At 41.3% G+C, this 17,728-nt stretch overlaps 1 protein-coding gene across 1 annotated transcript; it reads right to left on the reverse strand.

Moving 5' to 3' along the window:
* Window positions 1–837: 837 nt before the first annotated feature.
* On the reverse strand, window positions 838–13,084 carry LOC125119199 (zinc finger protein 699). The gene is made up of 6 exons (XM_047766060.1): window positions 12,606–13,084; window positions 9,750–9,835; window positions 7,693–7,819; window positions 3,383–3,481; window positions 2,857–3,013; window positions 838–2,519 (listed from the first exon to the last, which is right to left on the reverse strand). The coding sequence occupies exons 1-6, from the start codon at window positions 12,610–12,612 to the stop codon at window positions 1,061–1,063; spliced, it is 1,935 nt and encodes a 644-aa protein (XP_047622016.1). The 5' UTR covers window positions 12,613–13,084; the 3' UTR covers window positions 838–1,060.
* Between the last annotated feature and the right edge of the window lie 4,644 nt (window positions 13,085–17,728).

Below are 17,728 nucleotides of genomic sequence, written 5' to 3' on the forward strand. Positions count from 1 at the left end.
AACTTATTTCAGAAAACTCTATGCAGGATCTGGATAAGGAAGCAATTCTAGTAAATGTAGTCCCAGCCATGCCCAAAGTAACACAACACAAGCCAACCCAACCAACTTTACTTCTAGCTTTCCTGTCACACAGTCACTCCCTCTCTCTTTTTTTTTTTTTTTGGCTGTATCCTCGGCAACACATGAAAGTTGCCAGGCCAGGGATCAAACCAGGTCACAGCAGCAACCCGGGCCACAGAAGGACAACACTGGATCCTTTAACCAGCAGGTTACCAGACTCCAATAAGGTCTCTTTTTAAATTCAAAACACTGGATCCAATTCCTAGTTGTGAGAAAAGACAAAGAACAAAATACAAAAACAGCATATCAGCTGAGACTCTTCCTTTGCACTTATTCATTTCCACTGGATTACTTACTAGATAGGAAATGCTTTTAAGTAACAACTGATAATCTCTTAGTAAAATAGAAGGGAGAAAATACTGGGTAGGCAATTTCCAGTTTCTGCCATATTAGATCAAAATGAAATTACCATTTACAAAAGAAATTACAAATATCAAAGTGTCGATACTACGATGACTGCATGCTTAGAGAACAATGGAGAGTTGGTCAGAAACTAATAAAAAACAAAGACCATTCCTACTCACATATGAAAAAATACACTTCAAACCCCAATGGGTCCAACAAACTCTGTAATGGAAATAACATTTACATCTGAACCAAAATAAAAGCACCCCACCATAGAACATATGTGGCTAAAGCTGAAAAGCTGTGAGGAGGAAATTCATCGCCTTAAATATTCCTACAGAAAATTAAAACTGGCAGCAGTACACAGCATCGATCTTTGCTTCCAGTATGAATTTTTTTATTGACAATAAGTGATGCGTATGAAGGCATCACCACATGATTTTCGTATACAGGTTTTCTCTCAGGTTTTAGTTCTCAAAAGTCTTCAAAAAAGATGAGTGACAATTTCTTACATTCATAAGGTGTCTCCACAGTGACATCTCACATGTTGCTGGAGATTTGAAAAAGCCTTACAGACATTCTCTCATTCTTTACTTTATATGTTTTCTCTGGTGTGGGTTTTCACATGCCTTCGAAAGTAAGCAGGACAAACAAAGGCTTTCCCACATTCCTTACATTCATAGGGTTTCTCACCAGTGTGGCTTCTTACATGTCTTCGGAAGGATGAAGGACAACTGAAGGTTTTCCCACATTCCAGACACTCAAAGGGTTTCTCTCCAGTGTGCATCCTTGCATGGACAGTAAGGTATGAAGAATGGCGAAAGGCTTTCCCGCATTCCTTACATTCATAGGGTTTCTCCCCAGTGTGCGTTCTCATGTGGATCCTAAGTGCTGAGGGGTAAATAAAGGCTTTCCCACATTTCTTACATTCATAAGGTTTCTCACCAGTGTGAGTTCTTACATGTACTGTAAGGTGGGAGGAACTAATGAAGGCTTTCCCACATTCCTTACATTCATAAGGCTTCTCTCCGCTGTGAGTTCTTAAGTGTTCCGTGAGGGAGGAGGAACGGCTGAAGGCCTTCCCACATTCCTTACATTCATATTGCACCTTTCCAGTGTGATCTCTCACATGTGCTCTAAAGGATGAGGGACAACTAAAGGCTTTTCCACATTCCTTACATTCATGCGGTTTCTCTCTACTTTGATTTTTCACATGTGTGTTAAGGGATGTGGGAAGATAGAAGGCTTTTCCACATTCCAGACATTCATAGGGTTTCTCTCCAGTATGTTTTCTCATATGGATACTTAAGGAGGAGGGACAATTGTAGGCTTTCCCACACTCCTTACATTTATAGGGTTTCTCTCCTGTGTGGGTTCTGACATGTACAGTGAGTTTTGAGGACTCACTGAAGGCCTTCCCACACTCTTTACACTCATAAGGCTTCTCTCCAGTGTGAATTCTTATATGTATTATAAGGTGAGACGAAGAACTAAAGGCCTTCCCACACTCTTTACATTCATATGGCTTATCTCCACTGTGAATTCTTTTGTGTTTGGAGAGTGAGGAGGAACAACTAAAGGCCTTCCCACATTCCTTACATTCATAAGGCTTATCTCCACTGTGAATTCTTTTGTGTTCAGTGAGGGATGAAGAACAGCTAAAGGTTTTCCCACATTCCTTACATTCGAAGTTTGTCTTTCCTGCATGAATCTTCATATGCGCCCTAAAGAATGAAGAACAACTGAAGGCTTTGGTACATTCCTTACATTCATAGGGTTTCTCTTCAATGGGAGTTTTCATATGTTTCTTAAAACAAGCAAAAAAGTGGAAAGCTTTCCCACATTCCTTGCATTGGTAGGGTTTGTTTCCAGTGTGAGACCTAATGTGATTCTTAAGGGATAAATGATCTGTGAAAGTCTTTTTACACTCATGGCATTCATAGAATTTTACTTCAGTTGTTCTCTTGAGTATATTAAGATTTGTAATTTGGCCCAAGGTTTGTCCACACTGGGTTTCTTCTTTATACTCATAGATGTTCTCCACCACACGACTTCTTTTAAAAATAAAAGGCACATTATTAGTAGCAAGTAAATTTTTACCATTTTTTGTGACTATCTGTTTTCTGTCCTGTCCATCTATAGGCTAAAAGTTCTCACAGAGGAGTCTACAACAGCCAATGTTATCACTTATGGGATTTTTCTGATGGTTCCTTACAAGTTAATTACATATCAAACACTGAAGATCTCAGTCTCATTTATGGAAAAATAACTTACGAAAATTCCTTATGAAATTGTAATTTTTGACCACGTTTTATATATATGCTTTTTAAGTTTTGTGACATTTTAAGATTCTCTTCTGAGACACTACTTTCTTATATGAATGGCACTCACCTCAAACGTCTCTCATGGTTTTCCCAGTTTTTGTGTAAAGTAGATGAGCAGGAATCACTCCTTTTGAATTTTACTATGTTCTGTTCATCAGATAGCTTTTCTCCATGAATATCTTGTGGAGCAACTGATTCATCAGTTTTAACTTGAGTCTCAAAACCTAAAACAAAAAAGTAAAGGCACCCATGAGCAAAGGACTTCTGGCAGCATGGCTGGTATAGGAATTTGGCCAAGCAACTAAGAAATAATTCCATGAAGACTGAGACTGATAGTAACAAAAAGAGAGTATTACCGGGAGTGTAAAACAAAAATGAACTAGATAAAATGCACCTGACCAAACACTAAGTTACGAAGAGGAAATAAGGTCTTTCCCAAAAAGGAGGAAAGTGAGAGAGGACTGATAAAAAGTGAAAATAGTGGTCTAAGGAATCAGCCTCCTCAGACAAAACAAAGTTTTCATTTTGCTTTTATTTGGTTTTTTCAAATGTCATATCCCCCACCCACATCAGTTTCTCCCAAGGATTCTTGCCTTCCTGATGATCTCCCTGGGTAGGTCCTCTCTCCACCGTCTTTAGGTCTTCCTCTTCTTTCCACCGGGAGATTAAATAGGGTGTGTGCAGTGGATACCCTGTTTATGCAGAAAGGTGTATCATGAGGAAAAGCAATAAGGAACCATATACATTTCCACAAAACAGGGCAAAAACTTTGGTCTCATGATACTCTGAAGCAAGTATGAATTTAATTGCCATAAAAATGTCAAATTTATTTTCTAAGGGGGAGGGGCTCTGATTTCTGGAACTGATCACACATTCATACCTAAACCTCAATATTATTAGAAGCTGGTCTAGTATTCACAGGCAGTACATTTTTTGATGTTGAAGATGAATAATTTCAGAATGCCAATAGTAAACAAGGTTACTCTGAGACCATGAAAAAATGAAACAAAAATAAGGCTACTTCATAATTTAGTCTAAGAACAGACTAAAAAAAGCCACTGTGCCATCCACAAACACTCTATAATGGAATTTCCCCTTTGAGTTCCCTGGTGGCTTAGGAGGTTAAGGAGCTGGCATTGTCACTACTGTGGCATGGGTTTGATCCCTGGCCTAGGAAATTCTTCAGCCAAAAGAAAAAAGAAAAAAAGGTTTTCCCTTGCTTTCTGCCAGTATCCAGTCTAAACCCTGTGGGCTGGATTGAATAGTGTCCTTCAAAATTCATTTCCTAGAGTTCCCACTGTGGCTTAGCAGGTCAAGGGCCCAAAGTAGTCTCCATGAGAATTCAGGTTCATTCACAGTTGAGGGACAGATCTGATGTTGCTGTGACTATGGTGTAGGCCTGCAGCTTCAGCTCCAATTCGATCCCTAGCCCGGGAAGTTCCACATGCCACAGGAGTGGCCCTAGGGGGAAAAAAAAAAAAAAAAAAAAGGCTTTTCAACAAATGGTACTAGACCTCAACATACCAAACAAAACAAAACAAAACAAACTAAAACTTGATACAGACCTTATACTCTTGCAAAAATTAACTCAAAGTACAGGGGGAGGCACTCCGGGCTTTGGGGGTGACTTGGGGCCCATCAATAGGGAGTAAAAAAATAGCTCAAAATGGATCACAGATCTAAGTGTAAAATATAAAACTATAGACCTCCTAGAAGATAACATAGGAGAAAATGTAGATGACCTAGGATTTGGTGATGACTTGCTGGATAGGTAAAAGTTAATAAAGGGAAACTTCACTAAAATGGAGTTGAGAGGCCAAAAGAGGTAGTTTTCACGCAGTTCCTCATAACATTAATTACAGAAATTTGTCAATTACACACCCCAACAAAAGAATCAACAAGAATAACAAATTATACGCCCTAATAAGAAAAGATGTACATTATGTCTCCCATAAGAAATCAACGACTCCAGCAACTCAGTCAATATGAAACCACCATCACCCTAAACCCTCTCTTTTCTCCAAAGGACTTTCATTCAAACAATCCTTCTCAATTTCCTCTCCACTGTTTCTTGGACTCCCCTGTGGCTTTTGCTATAGCTTTCTTGTTGCAAGATGCAATCCCTCTGCTATTCCCAAATAAGTCATTTTTGTCAGTAAAATAACTTTTTTATTTTTAAGGTCAACAAATAACAACCTAAAAAGCATGATTCATGAAAGAAAGAATTGATAAGCTGGTCTTCATTAAAATTAAAATTTTTTGCTCCAAGAAGGACACTGTCAAGAGAATGAAAAGACAAGCCACAGACTGGGAGAAAATATTTGCAAAAGATATGTCTGTTAAAGAACTGTTACCCCAAAATATTCATAGAATTCTTAAAATTCACCAGTAAGAAAACTATGGCAAATAAACATATGAAAAGATGCTCCACATCATATGTCATCAGGAAAATATAAATCAAACCAATGAGATACCACTATACATCTATAAGAATGGCCAAAATCTAGAACACTGACAGCATCAAATTCTGGTGAGGATGTGGAGCAGGTAGGAATGCAAAATGGTAGCATTCACTGCTGGTAGGAATGCAAAATGGTACAGGCAGTTTGGAATACAGTTTGTCAATTTCTTGCCAGACTAAACATACTCCCAACCATTTAAGGAGGCAACTGTACTCCTTGGAATTCACCCAAAGAACTTAAAAACATGTCCACACAAAAACCTGCACATGGTAGTTCCCACTATGATGCAACAGGATCACTGGCATCTCTGAGTGCTGGAACACAGGTTTGATCCCTGGCCTAAGACAGAGGGTTAAGTAAGGATTCCTGGCCCAGGAACACCACATGCCACAGGGAGGTCAAACAAAAACAAAAACAAAAACAAAAAACCCCCCAAAAAACCCCAAAAATATTAAAAACCTGCACATGGATGTTTATATCAGCTTTACTCAAAATTGCCAAAACTTGGAAACAATCAAGATGTTCTTCAGTGGGTGAATGGATAATAGACTGTGGTACATCCAGACAATGAAATATCACTCAGCACTAAAAAGAAATTAGTGCTATCAAGTCATGAAAACAGATGGAAGAAATGTAAATGCATATTACTAAATGAAAAAAGCCAATATGACAAAGCTACATACTGTGCTGACATTCTGGAAAAGGCAAAATTATGACAGTTGAAACATCAGTGGTTGCCAGGAGTTGGGAGGAAAAAGAGATAAACTGGTTAGGATGGAGGGGATAAAGGATTTTTAGGGTGGTGAAACCACTCTATGACATTATAATGGTCAATATGTCATTATACATTTGTCTAAACCACAAAATGTAAGACCAAAAGTGAACTAATATAAACTCTGGATGATAATTACGTGTCAGTGTAGGTTCATCAACTGTAACAAATACACCAGTATGGTAGGAAGACTGTGTGTGTATGAGGGCAGGGGATATATAGGAAATCTTGGTACCTGACACTCAATTTTGCTATGAACCTATAAACTGCGCTAAGAAAAAAATAAAGTTTACTGGGGGAAAAAAAATCCACGACCATCCGGAACTTCAAATGTTACTTTGTTTGGAAACAGGGTCTTTGACGATATAATAACTTAAGATAAAGCTATACTGGATTAGGATGGACCTTAAATGCAATGACTGGTGTTACAAGATCAGATAGACTTAGTGACAGAGAGATAAAGGACACATGAAGATGAAGGCAGAGATCAGGGTGATGCAGCTGCAAGCTAAGGATTGCTGGCAACCACTGAAAACTAGGAAGACAAGGAGGGATTTTTTCTGGAGACTTCAGAAGGATCCTGACACCTTGATTTCAGACTTTCAACCTCCAGAAATTTAAAAGAATACGTTCCTGTTGTTCTTAGCCATCCAATATATGGTTCTTTGTTATGGAAGGGCTAGGAAACCAATACAGCCTGCTTCCACAGACACACCCCTAAATCACTCAGCCAAAGTACAAATCCTCTAATATTTACTTTCTAACATGCTCTTTATGAGACACTCCATGGTTCCCCATGGCATGTGTTCTCCCTGTTTCAAGTAATAAACCCAACTTGTTTAACTGGTGGTCTTTGGGTAGAAGACTTGAACAGCAGTTAGATTTTCAAAGGGAGAGTTCCCACTGTGACACAGTGGGTTAAAAATCCAACTGCCACAGCTCAGGTCACTGCAGAGGTCTGGGTCTAATCCCTGGCCAAGCATAGTAGGTTAAAGGATTTGGTCCCTGACCTGGGAATTTCCATATGCCACTGCTGCAGCCATAAAAATAAAAATAATTTCTTTTCATTTTTAAAAAAATTTCAAAAGGTCTCAAACCACCAATTTTCTCCCTGTCCCCTAAAGTGATCCCTGAGGTCTGTGCTCACACTTTCAATACTTAATAAGCCTTGAGGCTTCAAAGCACAAGAAAAAGCGAAAGCCACTTTAATGCATGTATTTTCTCTTGCATGTTAATTTTGCTTTTATTTTCTTGTCCCATTACATTTAAGCATTTTGAATACAGTGACATCTTGTTTTTTATGTATATTCCAAAAGTTCGGATATAGAGTTCAGCCTCAAAAAAATGTTTAATGAATGAAAGAATGATTCAATGAAGAAATATAAACATCTTTATAAACTGGGTAAAATGAAAACTCTGCATTCAGTGCCAGTGTCAGAATTTTCACTGTTTGTTTTTTTGTTTTTTTTTAATATTAGTGGGATATTTTAACAACACACACACTTACTTTCATGGTAACTAGACTATAAGACCCTTGAGGTCACTGATGATGTCTGTCTTATTTACCATTTTTTTCCAATTCTTAGTCCTAATCCTAGAACAAGGTCTACTAGTAAGAAAAAAAAAAAGTTTTCAAAACAACTAAATGAAGGAATGTTGCCATTCTTACCTAGTGAGGCCAGGTTCTGGAAGTTTTCCAGCATCACATCTCTGTAGAGGTTCCTCTGAGCAAGATCCAGTAAGGCCCACTCTTCCTGGGTAAAATCTACAGCCACATCCTCAAAGATCACTGGGTCCTAAAACATCCCACACATTCTGTTCAGAAAGGGATCAACTCCTCCAGCGTGTGGGGGAGGATGAAGGATGCTGACAATACCGGGAAACTGAGAAATAAATAGTATAAAGTTGAGTTCCCTTTTTGGCTCGGTGGGTTAAGAACCCAAAGAGTATCCATGAGGATGTGGGTTTGACCCCTGGCCTTGCTCAGTGGGTTAAGGATCTGGCCTTGCCACAAGCTGTAATGTAGGTCACAGATGTGGCTTGGATCCGGCATTGCTGTGGCTGTGGTGTAGGCCAGCAGCTGCAGCTCTGATTCGATCCCTAGCCCAGGAACTTCCATATGCCACAGGTGCAGCCCTAGAAAGGAAAAAACAAAACAAAACAAAACAAAAAAAAAAACAAAAGGTTTAAAGTTCAGAAGATTCTATTCTACCAACATCTACGCTAGGATTTTGTCATCAGATCTTTCTCTTCCTACCTAAGCATCCTGACTAATCAAAACCTGTCTCATAGTGGGGTTTTTTTTGTTTGTTTGTTTTTTCTTTTTAGGGCTGCACCTGGGGCATATGGAAGTTGCTGGGCTAGGGCTTGAACTGGAGCTGCAGCTGCAAGACTATGCCACAGCCATCACAACACCAGAACCAAGCTGCATCTGCAATCTATGCTGCAGTTTATGGCAACGCTGGATCCTTAACCCATTGAGTAAGGCCAGAGATTGAACCCGCATCCTCACTGATACTATGTCAGGGTCTTAACCTGAGCCACAATAGGAACACCCTATCTCACAAATTTACCACGACTTCTGAGATAATAAATTTATCTCTCCACAGTTTGACAGTGATTAATTCCAGTCTTTCGAGGATCTAGAACATCCAGGGCATAAAGCAGAAATGACAGAAATACTCTAGAAATGAAATAATTCACACATTGACACCCGAAATTCCTTGTTTCAGAAACAATTTCATCCGCTCCCTCATTACCTACTATAGCAATCACCACAACACAAAACACTGGGTCAAATCTTGATAAGGTTTCTTTCTTTCTTTTTCTTTTTTTTTTTTTGTCTTTTGTCTTTTTAGAGCCATACCCACAGCATATGGAGGTTCCCAGGCTGGGGGTCGAATCAGAGCTGTAGCCACATCCACAGTGCCAGATTCAAGCTGTTTTCTACCTATACCACAGCTCACGGCAATGCTGGATCCTTAACCCACTGAGTGAGGCCAGAGATCGAACCTTCCATGCTAGTCAGATTCATTTCTGCTGAGCCACAGTGGGAACTCCTTTGATGAATAAAAACACACTGAAAGAACGGGGAGTGTTTCTTCTCCTGCCCCACACAAACCTGGGGCCCAGGAGTCTGCAGAAGCACAACATTCAACCCAGGTCCAGAGCTAGCCCTATTTTCTTAGACTCTAGGCCAGGGGTCTGCAAATTTGGCCTCCTATCTGTTTTGTAAGTAAAGCTTCATCAGAACACACAAAAAAATTGTTTATATAGTGTCTATGACCACTTTCACACTAAAATGACAGAATTGAGTTAAAACAGAAACAGAAATTCTATGGCCTTCAAAGCCTAAAATGCTTACTATGTGGCTCAGTGCAGGAACCAGTTGCTGACCCCTGCTCTAAACAATTAGGAGATTGGAGTTCCCATTAGGCTCAGCAGTTAAAGAACCCAACTAGTATCCATGAGGATGTGGGTTCAATCCCTGGCCTCCCTCAGTGGATTAAGGATCTGGCTTTGCTGTGAGCTGTGGTGTAGGTCACAGACGGGGCTTAGATCCCACATTGCTGTGGCTGTGGCACAGGCTGGCAGCTGTAGCTCTGATTCAAACCCTAGCCTGGGAACTTCCATGTGCCATGGGTGCGGCCATTCAAAAAAAAACAATTAAGAGATGACATGGTGGAATTTAAATATTCCTTTGGAGAATTATTAGCTATTACTCACCTGTGTCATGTTTTTCTGTAACTCAGCAGTTCTTTCTTCTTCCATGTTCTCTTCATGAAGAAAGGCAGAGTATTGGGAAGTCAGAGCTGAGGCAGGAGAAAGAATCCATGAGAATCCGGGTCTTCTCACAATTTGCACACTCAAGACTGTAGATGCTGGGAGTTCCCTGGTGGCCTTGTGGTTAAAGGATCTGACATTGTCACTGCTCTGGTGAAGATTTGATCCCTAGTCTGGGAACTTCCACATGTCATGGGCACGGCTGAAAAAAGACTGTGGATGTTGCAGCACATCTTTTATGAGTGACCGTTCCTCTCAAAACACACATACAAACACACATATGCATACTCCCAAAATATTCAAGCAAACACACACTGATCTTGTAAGAAGGTGGAGCCATCGTATTTCCTCAAGAGCTAGAAAATAGTCCACTTTTTTTTTTTTTTTTTTTGAGGACCACACCTTTAGCAAATGGAAGTTCCCAGGCTGGGGGTGGAATTGGAGCTGCAGTTGCAGCTGCCAGCCTACACCACAGCCACAGCAAAGCCAGATCCAAGCCTCATCTTTGAACTACATCCCAGTTTGCAGCAATGATGTATCCTTAATCCACTGAGTGAGGCCCACTTTGCAAGTCCAGTGAAGTCTAAAAAAATTTAGCAGTTAATTTGCCCATGATAATGAAGAACATTTTAAAAAATCACATAACGTAAGAAAAAGTTTAAGAATATACATTCAGTCTCAAATCCAAGAAAGCAATGATTTATATACCAGACTTCTGGAGGCTGTACTTCCAATATTTATTTCTGCACCACATGGCAGGCTAACACGTACTTCTGCTCAGCTTCTGACTACTAGACACTCCCCTCCAAGGATTGCAGGGAGCCTGAAGCCTGATGTTCAAGAAAGAGCATCAGCTGACTGAATTCCAAGGCAGGTGGCAGAGACTACCATGCTGTGCTTCTTATGCTAAATTCTGCCTGTACAGCAAGTACAGAAGCAGCAGAACAAGAATACTTAAAGTTAGCAAAGGGTGTCATCTCTGATAGTGCTATCTGAGCACTGCTGCCCAAATTCCAAATCATGAAAATGCAACAGTTTCTTTCACTGCAGTGGACCAAACATGTATTTTAACACCCACAAAGGCCATAACATTCTTTACTATACTAACAACACATTCCATCTGAACAAACATGATGTGAGCATGTGTTTGCAGAGAGATGCCCATATCTTCGCAAAGAGACTATTTGTTTTACAGAAACTGCAAATCAGATATCATACCCAGTTGTTAGTGAGGTTCTTGTTCCCTAACATTACCACAGTCTGGCCTAGAACCCTGTCGGGCACACTATAGAGGGTAGGTAAATGAAGTATTGAGTTGAAGTGTTTTATCTGGGAGCTCCTTCTCTTGACTAAGCCCCAGGTCTTCAAGAAAGGAGGCTTCCCTTCCGCCCCCCACTCCCTGCTCCTTCATCTCACATTTACTTGGGTAATATTTACCCTGTCCTACTACATGTAGTCACAGGAAATACAGCACTGAATAAAGCTGGAAAATCCTGACGCACATGAGTGTTACAATCTTTTGAGGGAGGACAGTAAACTAACAAATATTATCAAGTGGTGGTATATGTGCTACCAAAATGCATCACATTACAGGGATAAGGAGATACATGTACACTTTTTTTTTTTTTTTTTTAAGCACGTCAGGACAACCCATGTGGCAGAGTAGAAGCAAAAAATTAAAATAGTTGTTTCAGGTAACACTGGAAATCCACAGCTGACATGGTACATATATTTATACATAGCTGACATTTGAAAAATGCAGAGGTTAGGGGCACCAACCCTCCGGTAGTCAAAAATTCTAGTATAACTCATAGTCAACCCTTCTATCAAAGGATTCAACCAGCCAATGATTCTGCAGTACTGCAGTATTTACTATTGAAAAAAGTCCGTGTATAAATGGACCTTGCATTTTGAACCCATGTTGTTCAAGAGTTAACTGTATTCACAAATATCAATTCCTATAGAAGAAAAAAAAATCAGTATCAATACACTAACTGTTGACTTCTAAAGGCAGAAGAACATATGTTACATGTTATTTTACAAGCAGACTCACCAAATAAATAAGGGACTCATAATTCTTTTTTTTTTTTTTTTTTTAATGGGGAGGATGCTACTTTCCTGAGTATTTCCAAGACTGGAAAATACTCACAACTAAATACACATATATACATGTATACATATGATCTCATTCATATGTACAAGGACAAAATATTATTAAAATATTAGTACAAGTCTAGGAAATTCCATGTGCTGCATTTGCAGCCCTAAAAAGCAAAAAAAAAAAAAAAAGGTACAGTCCAGATTAGTGATAATAATTTAACCCACCAGGACTAGAGGGGAATGGGTTTTAATTAGAAAAAAAAAAATGTACTATCTGCAAACACCTATAGCAAACATCCTATTTAATGGTGAAATGGAAAATTAATTCCCTTTGGGATCAGGAAAAAAGCAAAGATGCAAATCATGTTATTTTACACTGAATTGAAAGTCATGGCAAGTGCACTAAAGAATTAAAAAGTATATAAGGTACAAGGAATGAAAAATAAAACGATGAAATGAAACATGATCACACTTTCGTTGCGAAATTCCAAAAAAATCTCCAGATAAATGATTAACATTTAGACCTGCATTAGGCAAGGAGGAGGGTTTTAAAAGATACTAAGTAATGAGTTCCCTTTTATGTACTGAATATAATGTAGCAAACTCACGCCCAGAGGAAATTCACAGGTTAAATAATATCTCTTGCACCAGGAAGGGAGGGATGGGGACGGAGTTAGGCAAACGTCACCTCATGCTCACCGAACATGCCGAAATCCACAGGCCAGCGTAGAGATAAGGTTTGAGCCACTGGACCCAGTGACTAGAATGGCAGGGATGGGTTTCCTTTTTGCAAAGAGAATAGAGGATGCTTTCGGAGGCCCATTAAATACGAAGATGGTTCTCCAACTCTCTCCTGCAGCAGATTCACCCCAACTGCAGGACCCTCACAGGGTTTCTGATTCAGTGAGTTGAGGACCAGCCGCGACTGTGAGGAAGCGCTGCGGCGGCTAGAGGCCCAGCGCGCAAGGTACTGGCAGGGAGCAGCGGGCACAGCCCAAGCGGCCGCTTTTTGACCACTGACCCCAAAACCGAGCTCTCCGGCTCCCGCGCACCGGACCTTGGGCAAGTTAGGCCAAACAAGGTAGGACGTGGACCGAGGCGAAAATTTACGTACGGCACGGCTGGAGGACAGAGGACACAAGAGGCAACCGCCGGCTCGCGCACGCGGGGAAGGGCACTGCCGTATATTTCCGGTTTCTGCCTCACGCAGAGCGTAAGGGGCGGGGCCTCGGGAGCTGGGAAATGTGAGGGCTGAGAGGCGGGGTTGGGAGGTGCGGTGACCGGTTCTAGCCGCAAGTGGAAGAGAAATGGTATCTTCCTCCAGCAGAGCTAAGCGACTGGATCCGTGGTCTGGGCCACCGTAAGACTTGGGGGTTGGACGGGGCTGGAGAGGGACCAGGCCAGTGGCAGGGCTTGATTGACTAGGCTTGTAGGGCGGAACTGAGGCAAAACCAGGCGTAGGGGCGTGGCTTAATTGAATATCCCTGAGTGGAGCTTAGGGTGGGACCAGATCCAGATGTGGGGCTCTAGCAAGAAGAGTTCCCACAGTCAGGCTGGTGATTTGGGGTGCTTTGAGACAAGATGTCCTCATCCCCCGGCACTACTGTAGCGGGTTAACAAGACAATAAGGCAAAAACGGCAGGCCAAGGAAGGTCTCTTAAGCTCAGGTAGAGGAGATCTCTTTGTCCACAGCTGGCATGTCTCTGCAGTGACCCACTCAGGTCTGCTTTCATTCAGCATCATTCTAGCCGCTCCCTAGAAGAACATTAAGCTCCCCCCCCACCCCCCGCGCGCTGAGCCAACTAAAACATTAAAGTAACTAAAGTTAAGGAAGTTTATACCCCCGTCTACCCAGGAGCCCGTATGAAGTGACTTACCTTCTAAAGGTAAGTCAAACCACGAAATGGCCTTTGGGCCCTGCTTCAGGCTGCTACTCACCAGGACGACACTAGCAAGGAGGAAGGAACCCAAACTCCTGGGGAGATGAGAAGTGATGGAGTGAAGGATTCTGGGAAAAAAAAAAAAAAAAAAAGGACTGGTGCCTTCTACTGGAAGAAAAAAAGGCAGCACGATGTCCCACGATAGGAATTTAGAAATTGAGATATTTTACCCTCTGCTTTGCTGGTGACCATACAAAAAGCAATACAAGACAAAAAGTACAAAGGTTGAAGGCAAAAAGGAAAAAAAAGGAGGGGTTTATTCTCTCTGGCCAAGTGGCAGGCCTGACTTCCAGTACAATAGAATCATTATGTCTCCTGGTGGAAGAATTCTCTTTGGACCTTAATAAGATCTCTAGATGAGCATAACCCACCATGGGAATGGAAGCAAAATTTTGCTAGTGGATCATTAGGGGTAACAGTAAGTAGAACCATTCCCATTTCCAGCCCTGAATTCCTAGACCCAGGAATCCTAGCTCTGGAAGAAAGAGCACAATTTCCACATCTTGAAAGTCACTGCCCCAACCCTGCAAGACTTTGCTGTTCAGCTGGTGCCCCAACTGAATCTTCAAAAGGCTGTTCTAGAACAGTTAAGTGGATCAAAAGTGAATTAACATTTCAGGATCACAGGCCCATTGCCACACTTCACTTGCTATGAGGTGAGTTTCTTGGTTAGAAGTGATACTGTGTGGAGTTCCTGCTGTGGCACAGTGGGTTAATGATCTGGCTTGTCTCTGTGGCAGTGCACAAGCAGTGGGTTAAAGGATTTAGCTGTAGTTCTCAGCTGTGGCTTGGATTCAGTGCCTGTCCTGGGAACTTCCATATGCTATGGGTACGGCCATTAAAAAAAAAAAAAAAAAAAAAAAAGCTGATGCTGTGTGGAATAACAAGATGGTGTGTAGGTATTCTTTAAGTCTCCAGAAAGTGGTTTTGGCACTAAAGACACAGAAGGCAAATTCATATTCAGAGTTAAATGTCTACTCCACTAAGAAACAAGCACTTCTCTTTACATGACAGATGTGGTCCAGTTAACCTGACACCTGGTAAGTGGCTGATCCTTACAAGAAATGGTGCTATATCAGTGGCTTGGTATTGATTTTGCTGTTGGCATATTAAGCACCCAGCATGGGCTTTAGCAGATCAGCTTTGGTGAGTCATAGTTCATATTGTTGATCCCCTAGCGAGTTACCATGGCTACTTTGTTCAGGAGCCCACTGAGGAGACAAGAGCAGCTGGAGAAGGAGGCTGACTAATAGTCACAGAACCAGTTATCCTATTCTCTTGGTTACTCTGCAGATGCAGAATCAACCCCTTACCCCAAATATTGTTTGACTGTCTAGACTGATTATGACTATACAAACACACCAGGACCATATGAAAGTGTTATGACATATTACAAACTACTCCTATGTCAGCAAGGTGAAATAGCTCTATTTGGAAGTGGCCATCAAATGTCAGTGTTTGAAGACACTAGAAACATACTCTCCACCATTAATTTCTCTCAGTCTTCTGGGAATTCCCTTGGAGCAATAAAAAGAACTCAGTGGTGGGACTTACCAACCAAACATACTCACATTCTTTCCTTTTCCCTCTCTTTCTCCAAACCCTGTCTATCTCTTCATGACCCTTAATTTTCAACATGTTGTTCTCAGTGCATCACCTGCACTAACCTATTTAGATGGGAACTTTTGGCTCAATGGAGCCACTATAGGTGCACACTGATAGATTTTCTTAAATCTCTGAGACTCTGATGTCCTAATTTATGGTGGCTTCCCTTGAGGGCCCTCCACTATTGGGTTTCCAACTCACTTCCCCCTTATAATTCCTTCAGTTTCCTGATTTATTTTCCTCAGTACCTGATGTCTCATTTACAGATGTGGGGGAAAAGAAGACTATAGAACCCATATAAATCAATATAAACCTCACAATGCCTCTGCAAAGTGGGCTGTCTCAAATCTCAAAGCACTAGAGGCATATGACACATTGTTTTAGATTGTTGCAGTCCAAGACTTACTCATTCCTTGTGCTAGTCTCTGCAACACTCCTATGCTCTTTAAAAAACTAATAATGAGTGGATATTGTTTGGTAAAAAACTTAAGGGCTATAAATTGTATTACGTACCCACATTTCCTGTGGTCCCCAACCCAAATGCCATTCTGGCTTCTTTACCTCTAACATCATCATAATTCTCAGTAGTAGGTCTCTGTTCAACCTTCTCTATTTTTCCTTTATATCCTGACTCCCAATACCTTTTCACTTTCATGTGGCAAAACAATACAGCTGGACTGTGATGCCACAAGGACTTACTAAAATCCCCTCATACTTGTTCCAGTTTCTCAGCCATAAAATCCAAGACTTTCAAATTTATTCTTCTAGCTTTTTTGTTTGTTTGTTTGTTTTTTGTCTTTTTAGGGTCACACCCATGGCATACGGAGGTTCCCAGGCTAGGGGTCTAATAGGACCTAGAGCTGCTGGCTTACACCACTGCCACAGCATTGCCAGATCCAAGCCATGTCTATGACCTACACCACAGCTCATGGCAGCACCGGATACTTAACCTACTGAGCGAGGATTGAACCTGAACCTTCATGTCTCCTAGTCAGATTCGTTTCTGCTGAGCCATGACAGGGAACTCCCTTATTCTTCTACCTTGATTCAAGCTATGGATAATGTGATTTTATTCTCACCTCATCTAACCTCTTCTCAAGAGGAATCCCGTCATCTCTGGAAAACTTTGCTATATAATGTTTCTGAAGACAAAATACAACCCAATCAGACCTAACAGGTTCACCTGTTACACCAAAGAGAATAACAGAGATTAAAAATTCACTTTCCAGAAGTTCCTGTCCTGGCTCACTGATAACGAACCCAACTGGTATCCATGAAGATGCAGGTTCAATCCCTGGCCTTGCTTAGTGGGTTGAGGATATGGCGTTGCTGTGAGCTGTAGGCCAGCACACAGCCTACTATTCAACTCCTGGCCTGGGATCTTCCATGTGCCATGGGTGCAGCCATAAAAAGACCAAAAAAAAAAAAATCACTTTCCAAGAGTTCCCACTGTGGTGCAATGGGATTGGTGGCATTTCTGGAGTTCTGGAACACAGGTTTGATCTCTGGCCTGGCACAGCGGGTTAAGGACCCGGTGCAACCATGGCTTGGATCTGATCCCTGACCCAGGAACTCCAAATGCTGCAGGCAGCCAAAAAAAAAAGAGAAAAAAAATCAAAATTCCCTTTCCTTTTATCAAAAGACAACTTAGAGGTTTCCTAAGACCTTTGGTAGACCATGCATTGCGACTTTAATTATCTCTGCCTCCTTCTTACTATTAAAACCTATGAATGTCTGCCCTAGGAGGTCAGGCAGAGTTAGCCTTTGACCAACTCCAGGATGATATCAAGAACCATCCCTCTTTTGGTCTGTCAAATTATAACGAGTTGTTTTCTTTTTCTCTTGTTATTTGAAGTAGATTGTCAAGCTCTTATAGACTTTGAACATAATGGAAATTCGAGATCAGCTGGGCATTACAGTCGCTCTTGCAACTCAGTAGCTAAAGAATCCCCTTGCTTCAGGACAGCAACCTCAGCCACACAGTTGGCAGCAGCCATCTCAGACTTAAACTTAGGGTCATCTCTTTACCTCCAGTGTCAGAGGCCCCAGACTGAGATACTGAAGCATTTGCTGCCCCTCGCCTTAACCGCAGTTTGTTGCTCCCTTCCCAGGTAAGGGGAACCACAGAGAGGAAGCTAAACTATATTGAAAAAAATAAGTGGTGCACAGTGAATTTATGGCACATGTGAAAACATCAAGTACAGTTATGCCCTGACTGTATTCATTATCCCTGTGGGGAAAGTTCTGCAAAGTTGTGCAACAGTGGGTATGATGCAT

Source organism: Phacochoerus africanus, unplaced genomic scaffold, assembly GCF_016906955.1.
Source record: "Phacochoerus africanus isolate WHEZ1 unplaced genomic scaffold, ROS_Pafr_v1 Scaffold_18, whole genome shotgun sequence".
Classification (NCBI taxonomy): Eukaryota; Metazoa; Chordata; class Mammalia; order Artiodactyla; family Suidae; genus Phacochoerus; species Phacochoerus africanus.

What these genes read in the sequence shown, in the direction of transcription:
- LOC125119199 (XM_047766060.1), bottom strand. An exon ending in TACAGAAAAACATGACACAG is followed by an intron (nt 7,820 to 9,749) that starts GTGAGTAATAGC and finishes GGGATGTTTTAG; the next exon opens with GACCCAGTGATCTTTGAGGA. An exon ending in CCAGAACCTGGCCTCACTAG is followed by an intron (nt 3,482 to 7,692) that starts GTAAGAATGGCA and finishes CTGCATAAACAG; the next exon opens with GGTATCCACTGCACACACCC.